Source organism: Heptranchias perlo, chromosome 11, assembly GCF_035084215.1.
Source record: "Heptranchias perlo isolate sHepPer1 chromosome 11, sHepPer1.hap1, whole genome shotgun sequence".
NCBI lineage: Eukaryota > Metazoa > Chordata > Chondrichthyes > Hexanchiformes > Hexanchidae > Heptranchias > Heptranchias perlo.
In genome coordinates this window covers 6,805,389-6,817,068 of record NC_090335.1, presented here as the reverse complement: position 1 = coordinate 6,817,068, position 11,680 = coordinate 6,805,389, and the positions used below count along the sequence as shown (strand labels likewise).

The 11,680-nt window shown below is 45.5% G+C and overlaps 1 protein-coding gene across 1 annotated transcript in view; it reads right to left on the bottom strand.

Moving 5' to 3' along the window:
* Positions 1 to 259: 259 nt before the first annotated feature.
* The window catches only part of LOC137326888 (von Willebrand factor A domain-containing protein 8-like), a 49,661-nt gene continuing 38,240 nt past the window's right edge, over positions 260 to 11,680 (bottom strand). Inside the window, exon 5 of the mRNA XM_067992270.1 lies at positions 260 to 1,775. Within this exon, the coding sequence (XP_067848371.1) occupies positions 1,590 to 1,775 (186 nt within the window). The 3' untranslated portion in view covers positions 260 to 1,589. The remainder of the gene's footprint in view (positions 1,776 to 11,680) is intronic.

Sequence of the window (11,680 nt, the reverse complement as noted above, 5' to 3'; positions counted from 1 at the left end):
GGAAATGGGTAGGGAAATAGGATTACAGTAGATGGGAGTAGAAGAGCTGGCACAGGGGATGATTGACCAGATGACCTACTTCTGTGCAAGTAAATTCCACGATTCTATGAATGCCCAAGAGCATCAACTATTCTTTGAGATTTGTGGAATGACACCAGTCAAAATTGACTGCTAGCTTTAGTGTTGACACTGCAGATGAGATGATGATAAAGAATTTATTGTGCTACTGTCATATCTGAGATGATAAACGTATTGAACTTTATTCTGTAAATATATGTTACAAATTAAATCATCTTTTGACTAATATATCATTTCTATTTACCCTCCGCTATATTCCGAACAATCAGTGTGTAAATTACATCCTAATTTTTTTTACAAATTACAGGACACTGGAGCTTCTCGGTCTCTCCTGAGCATTTACGTGTGTTGGATTTGATAAAGATCTAACTCACTGGGACCAGTCATAATCGGTGGATGTGCTGCAAGAAAGAGTCTCCCCAGCAACAACACACCAGAATATTCAGTAGAATTCCCCAGAGCCACCCTGTACATGCACATATTCTGAAAATCAAATCCAAAATGAGACAGGCTGAAACAAAAGTGAGGAGAGATGATCTTTCAGTAGGTAGTTACCCTGGATAGTAGTTAGTTACAGAATTACCCGGCCCATTGAAAGGAGCACCTGAAGACTAAGGGTGTCTGGATGAACCCCACACAGTTAGTTATTTTTATATCCGTTTTGATTTGACTTTATTCCTATTTCAGAGCTGCTTTGTGCAGCCCTGAACCGCTGCCTCTTTCAGTGAGCTGTGGTGACACTAACCCTTGCCACAAGTGAGCTTTGCATCACTGGTGGTGCTGTGCATCATCAGATTTTGTTCACCTGTAGCTTTAAGTAGGTTTGTTTTGGACAGAGTGGGCTATAAATTGGGATGTGTAGGTGCTGTTTTTTAGGCGCTACACGGCCTCCTGAGGTCCCAAAATGGTGTCCGGAACGCACACGCTTCTAGCGTGACGTGCGCCAGATGCCATCTTAGTAAAGGCGTTTGTGCACGCGCAGGTAACGAACACCGGTACCATGTAAAGTAAGGAGAATATGCGTTACATCAGTGTGCAAAGCTGATTTAAAGGAATAGACACCATTTTGGCACGCAACACTCCAGCCACAAACAGCTGAACATGTCGTAGAGTGCCTGGAAGACTCCCCCCACCCACCATGGGGCCATGCAGGATTTACAGGTAAATTGCTGGATTATTGCTTCTGGCTGCTGATGCATTTGTAACTGTTTTTGGAGGTCTCCTATACTTGAATACTAGGACTAGGGGACATGGCCTAACACTTAGAGCCAGAACTTGCAGGGGTGAAGTTAGGAAATGCTTCTACATGCAAAGGGTGGGAGAAGTTCGGAACTCTCTTCTGCGAACGGCAGTTGATGCTAGCTCAATTGTGAATTTTAAATCTGAGATTGCTTCGTCACCAGAATCTTCATGTCACTGTCCCAACACTCCAGGCTCTCGCTGTATTCCCGCCAACTAAATGTGACAGAGGGGTGATTGCAGTTGTTGTCTAGGCGTCCAGCAGAGGCCTGCTAGCTCAGAGAAATTAATCTAGAGTGTTTTTTTCCCACCGTCTCCTGAGTGTACGTCACTCCTGCTGGGCCAATCCTTAGGCTGTTGACAGCATAGTGGATGTGAAGATCTGTTGTAGAATCTGTGGGATTTGCTTGGCGTCCATGGCAACAAAGGACCTCCCGGCCGGCAGAGTCTTCTGGAGCCTAGATTTCAGAGCAAATTAACATTGCAAATTACACAGTCTGTGGAGAAGTGAAAGAGATTTAAAAGGTTCTTTTTAAAAAGGAAGTTTTTTGGTTGTTGTATAATTTAACTATACATGCCAATCTTTCACATGTTATTCAATGATTTCTGGCAATGGAAAGCAGCAGTGAGAGGAAGCACTCAGAGGGCTAAATGACGAGTTCCTTTCAAACACAAGAGCTCTGCTTCCACAGCCCTTGCGTTCAGAGACCACTCGCCATGGTTCAACTCACAAAGGGTCAAGCGGCAGCCTTTATAAAAGAAGCTTAAGTACTGTTCAAATACAGTGTAACTAGGAAACCTGTAATGGTAATAGTGAATCACCGTCGATTATAAAACTCAGAACCAAACCCAATGCCTTTAACCAGATCCATGAACCAAAACAAAAATACCCAGAATCCCGACTGCATTGTGACCTTTTATCTGTATCACTCTACGCTGCTTGCTCGATCAGGGCTCTGCTCAGTTTTACTCGTCAAGGTCGATTACTTGATGCGAATGAAAATTTGTAATGTTATACAAATAAAATAAGAAAAGCTCACACATCAATGAGCCTCTCTGACCAGCAGTTACAACGGTGAGTGATTTGCACCCAGCTTTTCACTTGAGCCTCTCAGAATGTGAAAGGGAGGGTGCAGGGTGATGGGTACAGCCTGTGTCTGCACTTGGTAAGTTAGGAACATAGGAACAGGAGGAGGCCATTCAGTCCCTCGAGCCTGTTCCGCCATTCAATTAGATCACGACTGATCTGTACCTTAACTCCATCTACCCAGCCTGGTTCCATATCCCTTAATACCATTGCCTAACAAAAATCTATCAATCTCAGTTCAGAAATTTTCAATTGACCAGTTGGGGGAGAGAGTTCCAGATTTCCACTACCCTTTGTGTGAAGAAGTGCTTCCTGATATCACCCCTGAACGGCCTAGCTGTAATTTTAAGATTATTCCCCCTTGTTCTGGACTCCCCCACCAGAGGAAATAGTTTCTCTCTATCTACCCTATCAACTCCTTTAGATCAACCCCTATCACCTCAATTAGATCACCCCTTAATCTTCTAAACTCGAGGGAATACAAGCCTAGTCTATGCAACCTGTCCTCATAAATTAACCCTTTTAGCCCCGGTATCATTCTGGTGAATCTGCGCTGCACCCCCTCCAAGGCCAATATATGCTCCTGAGGTGCTGAACGTAGTACTCCAAAAAGTTCCTGATCTCAGCTGTGCTCTCATGGCGAGGCAGGCAGTGAATCGGTGAGATTTAAGCTGGGAGGTTCCTGTGAACCTCCAAATGAACATATGTCAGGGCCACGCTGAGAGAGGCTAAGGAGGAGTCAGTAGCTTGCTCCCTTAGTTGGGGATGGGTTGTGTCTGGGAGGCCTGTATAGAGGGGAAGCAGGCAAATATAATGAACTTTTCGAAGTCCACTGACAGCTAATTGTAGAGTTGGGACGTTCCCGACCAGTTCTCCCTGAGAGGGGAGCCCTAATATTTGTCGCATTATTTACCTGAGTCAGCCGAGGCTCAGTGGGTAACACCCTCACCTCTGAGTCAGAAGGTTGTGGGTTCAAGCCCCCCTCTAGAGACTTGAGCAAAAAATCTAGGCTGATACTCCACTGAGGGAGTGCGGCACTGTCGGAGGTGCCGACTTTCAGAGGAGACGTTAAACTGAGGCCACATCTGCCCTCTCAGATGGATGTAAAAGATCCCATGGCACTATTGGAAGAGGAGCAGGGGAATTCTCCCCGGTGCCCTGGCCAATATTTATCCCTCAATCAACATCACTAAAACAGATTATCTGCTCATTATCACATTACTGTTTATGGGACCTTGCTGTGCACAAATTGGCTGCCACCTTTCCTACATTACATCAGTGACTACACTTCACTAGTACTTCATAAAGCGCTATGGGACGTCATGTAAGGCACTATATAATAGCAGGTTCTTTCTTTACCTATTAGTTTTCTAAACTTGCTTGGTTGCAAGTAACTTTGATCTCCCCTCCCCCAAACTCTCTCATTCTCAGTTTTACATCATTTTCTTGTCTGCTCCCTCCCTCTGTGGATCCGTAGCACTCGTCGAAGATTCAATTATTTAATTTAGTTATTCCTCCCTCCTCCTTCCCCTACAGCTTCCCTTATCTTGTCAGCTACATACATGAAGGATTTAGATAAAGTGCAACGGAGCACAGAGTGATCAGCTGAGAGTTTGGTGAGTGTGGGAGTTTGGTGAAGTGGGGGAAGGAGGTGCTGCTTTGCCTTGCTTTTCCTAACTTTTTCCACAGAGCGGCAGCGGACCTGAGCAGCAGAAGACTGAGAGTGGGGAATAAAAGCAGCAGCAGACCTGCAATAAGAGAAAACTGAGTGCAATGGAGCACAGAGTGAACAGCTGAGAGTTTGGTGAGTGTGGGAGTTTATGGGTTAATCTCTTTTACAATCGAGTGTAAATTGCTATCAACTGTTTAAGTTCAATTTTAAAGTTTAAATTTTTAAGTTTCTGTCAGGCTTAAGCAGAGACAAACAAGCAAGCTCTCCTACTGGAGAGCTGCTGTAGTTAGTTAATTGGTTAGCTGGATTAAACTGGTTCCTGAAACAGGAGCAGGCCTGACTCATCTGAGTCACAAACAGTAGAAATACAGGGGTCTGTTAGTGCAACCGGCACTGAGTGCAGCAGAGCACAGAGTGAACAGCTGAAAGTTTGGTGAGTGGGAAAAGGAGGTGCTGCTTTGCCTTGCTTTTCCTAACTTTTTCCGCAAAGCAGCGGCGGACTTGAGCAGCAGAAGACTGAGAGTGGGGAATAAAAGCAACAGCAGACCTGCAACAAGAGAAAACTACTGTGCAACGTCACAGGTGAGGCAGGAGAGTCCGAGAGCGGGAGGAGAGTCCAAGAGGTGAGCAAAGTGTAAAAGGAGAGTCCGAGAGCGGGAGGAGAGTCTGAGAGGTGAGCGCAGCGTAAAAGGAGAGTCCGAGAGGTGAGCGCAGTGTAAAAGGAGTGTCCGAGAGGTGAGCGCAGTGTGAAAGGAGTGTCCGAGAGGTGAGCGCAGTGTAAAAGGAGAGTCCGAGAGGTGACGCAGTGTAAAAGGAGAGTCTAGAGAGGTGAGCGCAGTGTAAAAGGAGTGTCCGAGAGGTGAGCGCAGTGTGAAAGGAGTGTCCGAGAGGTGAGCGCAGTGTAAAAGGAGAGTCCGAGAGGTGAGCGCAGTGTAAAAGGAGAGTCCGAGAGGTGAGCCCAGTGTAAAAGGAGAGTCCCGCGAGCGGGAGGAGAGTCTGAGAGGTGAACGCAGTGTGAAAGGAGAGTCCCGCGAGCGGGAGGAGAGTCTGAGAGGTGAACGCAGTGTAAATCTAAGGCAAGTCATGGCAGCACAGCTCGCACCCGTGTTATGCTCCTCCTGCACTATGTGGGAAGTCATGGACACTACCAGTGTCCCTGGCGACCATGTGTGCAGGAAGTGTGTCCAGCTGCAGCTACTGGCTAACCGTATTTCGGAGCTGGAGCTGTGGGTGGATTCACTGTGGAGCATCCGCGATGCTGAGACTATCGTGGCTAGCACGTTCAGTGAGGTGGTCACACCACAGGTAAAGGTTACGCAGGCAGAAAGGAAATGGGTGACCACCAGGCAGAGTAAAAGGACTAGGCAGGTAGAGCAGGAGTCCCCTGGGGCCATCTCCCTCTCAAACAGATATACCGCTTTGGATACTGTTAGGGGAGATGGCTTATCGGGGAAAGCAGCAAGAGCCAAGTTCGGGGCACCACGGGTGGCTCTGCTGCACAGGAGGGGAGGAAGAAGAATGGCAGGGCTATAGTGATAGGGGATTCAATTGTAAGGGGAACAGATAGGCGTTTCTGTGGCCGCAAACGTGACTCCAGGATGGTATGTTGCCTCCCTGGTGCTAGGGTCAAGGATGTCATGGAACGGCTGCAGGACATTTTGGAGGGGGAGGGTGAACAGCCAGTAGTCGTGGTCCATATCGGTACCAACGACATAGATTTTAAAAAAAAGGGATGAGGTCCTGCAAGGTGAATTTAAGGAGTTAGGAGATAAATTAAAAAGCAGGACTTCAAAGGTAGTGATCTCAGGATGACTACTAGTGCCACGTGCTAGTGACTATAGGAACAGGAGAATAGACCAGATGAATGCGTGGCTGCAGGGATGGTGTAGGAGGGAGGGATTTAGATTCCTTGGACATTGAGACCAGTTTTGGGGAAGGTGGGACCTGTACAAGCAGGACGGGTTACACCCGAGCAGGACCAGGACCAATGTCCTCGCGGGGGTGTTTGCTAGTGCTGTTGGGGAAGGTTTAAACAAGAATGGCAGGGGGATGGGAACCTGAGCAGGGAGACAGAGAAGGGGGAAACAAGGATAGAAACAAAAGACAGAAAGGGAAGAAGCAATAGTGGAAGGCAGAGAAAACAAGGGCAAAAAACAAATAGGGCCATAGTGCAAAATAAAACTAAGATGACTAGCAATCTTAAAAAGACAAGTCTAAAGGCATTGTGTCTAAATGCGCAGAGCATTCGCAATAAGGTAGATGAATTAACAGCGCAGATAGATATTAACGGGTATGATATAGTTGCGATTACGGAGACATGGCTGCAGGGTGACCAAGCATGGGAACTGAACATCCAGGGGTATTCAATATTTAGGAAGGACAGGCAAAAAGGGAAAGGAGGTGGGGGTAGCGTTGTTAGTAAAGGAGGAAATCAATGCAATAGTGAGGAAAGATATTGGCTCGGAAAATCACGATGTGGAATCTGTATGGGTGGAGCTAAGAAACAGCAAGGGGCAGAAAACGTTGGTGGGGGTTGTCTATAGTCCCCGAAACAGTAGTGGAGATGTAGGGGAGGGCATTAAACAGGAAATTAGAGACGCATGCAAGAAGGGTACAACTATAATCATGGGTGACTTTAATTTACATATAGATTGGTCAAACCAAATTAGCAATAATACTGTGGGGGAGGAATTCCTGGAGTGTGTACGTGATGAATGTCTAGACCAATATGTTGAGGAACCAACTAGAGAACAGGCGATCCTAGACTGGGTATTGTGCAATGAGAAAGGATTAATTAACAATCTTGTGTGGGGTCCCTTAGGGAAGAGCAACCATAACATGATAGAATTCCTCATTAAGATGGAGAGTGAAGTAGTTGAATCCGAAACTAGGGTCCTGAATCTAAATAAAGGAAATTATGAAAGTATGAGGTGTGAGTTGGCTAAGATAGATTGGGGAACTTTACTAAAAGGGATGACGGTGGATAGGCAATGGCTAATATTTAAAGAACGTGTGCAGGAATTACAACAATTATTCATTCCTGTCTGGCACAAAAATAAAACAGGAAAGGTGGCTCAACCGTGGCTTACAAAAGAAATTAGGGATATTATTAGATCCAAAGAGGAGATATATAAAATTGCCAGAAAAAGCAGCAAGCCTGAGGATTGGGAGCAGTTTAGAATTCAGCAAAGGAGGACAAAGAGATTGATTAAGAGGGGAAAAATAGAGTATGAGAGTAAACTAGCAGGGAACATAAAAACTGACTGTAAAAGCTTCTCTAAATATGTCAAGAGAAAAAGATTAGTGAAGACAAATGTAGGTCCCTTACAGTCAGAAATGGGGGAAATTATAATGGGGAACAAAGAAATGGCAGAACAATTAAACACATACTTTGGTTCTGTCTTCACAAAGGAGGACACAAATAACCTCCCAGAAATGTTAGGGAACCAAGGGTCCAGCGAGAGGGAGGAACTGAAGGAAACCAGTATTAGTAAGAAAATAGTGCTAGGGAAATTAATGGGGCTAAAGGCTGACAAATCCCCAGGGCCTGATAATCGACATCCTAGAGTACTAAAGGAAGTGGCCCTGGAAATAATGGATGCATTGGTGATCATCTTCCAAAATTCTATAGACTCTCGAACAGTTCCTACAGATTGGAGGGTGGCAAATGTAATCCCGCTATTTAAAAAAGGAGGGAGAGAAAAAACAGGGAATTACAGACCAGTTAGCCTAACATCAGTAGTGGGGAAAGTGCTCGAGTCTGTTATAAAAGATGTGATAACAGAACACTTGGAAGGCATTAACGGGATTGGACCAAGTCAGCATGGGTTTATGAAAGGGAAATCATGATTAACAAATCTACTGGAATTTTTTGAGGAGGTAACTAGTCGAATAGACAGGCGAGAACCAGTGGATGTGGTGTATTTGGATTTTCAGAAGGCTTTTGATAAGGTCCCACACAAGAGGTTAGTGTGCAAAATTAAAGCACATGGGATTGGGGGGAATATACTGGCATGGATTGAGAATTGGTTGACAGGCAGGAAACAGAGAGTAGGAATAAATGGGTCTTTTTCCAGGTAGCAGGCAGTGACTAGTGGGGTACCGCAGGGATCAGTGCTTGGGCCCCAGCTATTCACAATATATATCAATGATTTGGATGAGGGAACTAAATGTAACATTTCCAAGTTTGCAGACGACACAAAGCTGGGGTGGAATGTGAGCTGTGAGGAGGATGCAAAGAGGCTCCAATGTGATTTAGACAAGTTGGGTGAGTGGGCAAGAAGATGCAGTATAATGTGGATAAATGTGAGGTTATCCACTTTGGTTGTAAAAACAGAAAGACAGATTATTATCTGAATGGTGATAGATTGGGAAAAGGGGAGGTGCAACGAGACCTAGGTGTCCTTGTACACCAGTCATTGAAAGCGAGCATTCAGGTGCAGCAAGCAGTTAGGAAGGCGAATGGTATGTTGGCGTTCATTGCAAAAGGATTTGAGTACAGGAACAGGGATGACTTACTGCAGTTATACAGGGCCTTGGTGAGACCACATCTGGAGTATTGTGTGCAGTTTTGTTCTCCTTATCAGAGGAAGGATGTCCTTGCCATGGAGGGAATGCAACGGAGGTTTACCAGACTGATTCCTGGGATGGCAGGACTGATGTATGAGGAGAGATTGGGTCGAGTGGGCCTATATTCACTAGAGTTTAGAAGAATGAGAGGTGATCTCATCGAAACATATAAAATTCTAACAGGATGCAGGGAGGATGTTCCCGATGGCTGGGGAGTCCAGAAACAGGGGTAACAGTCTCAGGATACGGGGTATGCCATTTAGAACCGAAATGAGGAGAAATTTCTTCACTCAGAGGGTGGTGAACCTGTGGAATTCTCTACCACAGAAGGCAGTGGAGGCCAAGTCATTAAATATATTCAAGAAGGAGATAGATATATTTCTTAATGCTAAAGGGATCAAGGGATATGGGAAAAAAGCGGGAACAGGGTACTGAGTTAGACGATCAGCCATGATCATTTTGAATGGCGGAGCAGGCCCGAAGGGCCGAATGGCCGACTCTTGCTCCTATTTTCTATGGTTCTATGATTCTATGTGATGTCACAGGTAAGACAGGTAAGTGATTGGTAGTGATTGTGGGCTAAGTTTTAAGTTAACATATAGCATATACTAAATTTTAAAAAACTAAACTTAATTTAATTAATCTATTAAATTGAATGAGGCAAATAATTTGATTAACACTAAATTGATTATTTTATTTATTTAATTAATGGGCGAACAGGAGGTGTGTTGCTGCTGCAATATGTGGGAGCTTGTGGACATTTTTGTCCAGGGAGACTACATCTGCAGTAAATGTCTGCAGCTCGAGGAACTTTGGCTCCTTGGCTCCGAGTTGAGGAGCTGGAGTCCGAGCTGTGGACATTGCGAGACATCAGGGAGGGAGAAAGCTACCTGGACCTTTTGCACCAGGAGGCAGCCACACCCCTTAGATTAAATACTTTAGAATTGACACGTGGTCAGGGACAGGAGGGTGTGACTGCGAGTGAGGCAGGTTCAGGGATCCAGGAGGTAGTATTGCAGGAGCCTCAGTCCCTGCGCTTGTCCAATAGATTTGAGGTTCTTGCAACCCTTGTGGACAAGTGTGGGGACTGCGGGGAGGATGAGCAAACCTACCACGGCAACGTGGCACAGGAAGCCATTCAAGTGGGGGGAGTAAGAAGGAAGGTGGTTGTAGTAGGCGACTGTATAGTAAGAGGGATAGACACTGTTCTCTGCAGCCAGGAGCATGAGTCCCGAATGCTATGTTGCCTACCTGGTGCCAGGGTTAAGGACCAACGACATAGGTAGGACTAATAAAAAGATTCTGCTGAGAGTTTGAGCAGCTAGGGACTAAATTAAAAAGCAGAACCACAAAGGTAATAATCTATGGATTATTACCTGAGCCACGAGCAAATTGGCATAGGGTCAATAAGATCAGAGAGATGAATGAGTGGCTCAAAGATTGGTGTGGGAGAAATATTGGATAAGGTAAACATAACGAGAGAGGAAGTACTAGAGGGACTGGAATCCTTGAAAGTTGATAAGTCACCACGGTCGGATGGATTGTTTCCTAGGCTATTGAATGAAGCCAGGGAGGAAATAGCGGATGCTCTGAGGATCATTTTCCAATCCTCACTAGATACAGAGAAGGTACTGGAGGACTGGAAGACTGCAAATGTAGTACCATTGTTTAAAAAGGGTACAAGGGAAAGGCCGAACAATTATAGGCCGGTCAGTCTTACCTCAGTGGTGGGCAAACTATTAGAATCAATACTGAGAGATAGGATAAACTGTCACTTGGAAAGGCATGGTTTAATCAGGGATAGTCAGCATGGATTTGTTCAGGGAAGATCATGCCTTACAAATCTGATTGAATTCTTTGAGGAAGTGACAAGGAGGATTGATGAGGGGAGTGCAGTGGATGTTGTCTACATGGATTTTAGTAAGGCATTTGACAAGGTCCCACATGGCAGACCAGTCAGAAAGGTAAAAGCCCATGAGATACAGGGAAATGTGGCGAATTGGATCCAAAATTGGCTCACTAACCGGAAACAAAGGGTAAAAGTCGATGGATGTCTTTGCGAATGGAAATCCCTTTCCAGTGATGTGCCACAGGGCTCAGTGTTGGGTCCCTTGCTGTTTGTGGTATATATTAATGATTTGAGCTTGAATGTAGGGGGCACGATTGGCAAATTTGCAGACGACAGAAAAATTGGCCGTGTAGTTGATAGTGAAGAGGATAGCTGTAGACTCCAATAAGATAGCAATGGGTTGGTGGAGTGGGCAAAAAAGTGGCAAATGGAGTTCAATCCGGAGAAGTGTGAGGTAATGCACTTAGGGAGGGCAAACAGTAAAAGAGAATACGCAGTAAACGGGAATATATTGAGAGGGGTAGAGGAAGTGAGAGACGTTGGAGTGCATGTCCACAGGTCCTGAAGGTGGCAGTACAGGTAGATAAGGTTGTGAAGAAGGCATATGGAATGCTCTCCGTTATTAGCCGAGGTATAGAATACAAAATCAGGGATGTAATGATGGAACTGTATAAAATGCTGGTAAGGCCACAGCTGGAGTATTGTGCGCAGTTCTGGTCAACACATTACAGGAAGGATGTAATTGCTCTGGGGAGAGTGCAGAGAAGATTTAGAAGAATGTTGCCAGGGCTTAAAAATTGCAGCTACGAGGAGAGATTGGATAGGCTGGGGTTGTTTTCCTTGGAGCAGAGGAGGCTGAGGGGAGACTTGATTGAGGTGTACAAAATTATGAGGGGCCTAGATAGAGTAGACAGGAAGTACCTGTTTCACCTTGTGGAGAGTTCAAGAACTAGAGGACATAGATTTGAGCTGATTGGCGGGAGGATTAGAGGGGACATGAGGAAAAGCTTTTTTACCCAGAGGGTGGTGGGTGTATGGAATTCACTGCCCGAATTGGTGGTAGAGGCAAGGACCCTCAACTCTTTTAAAAAGTATCTGGACCTACACCTAAAGTGCTGTAAGCTGCAGGGCTACGGACAGGTGCTGGAAGGTGGGATTAGAATGGGCTCCTGGTTGTTCTTCGAGC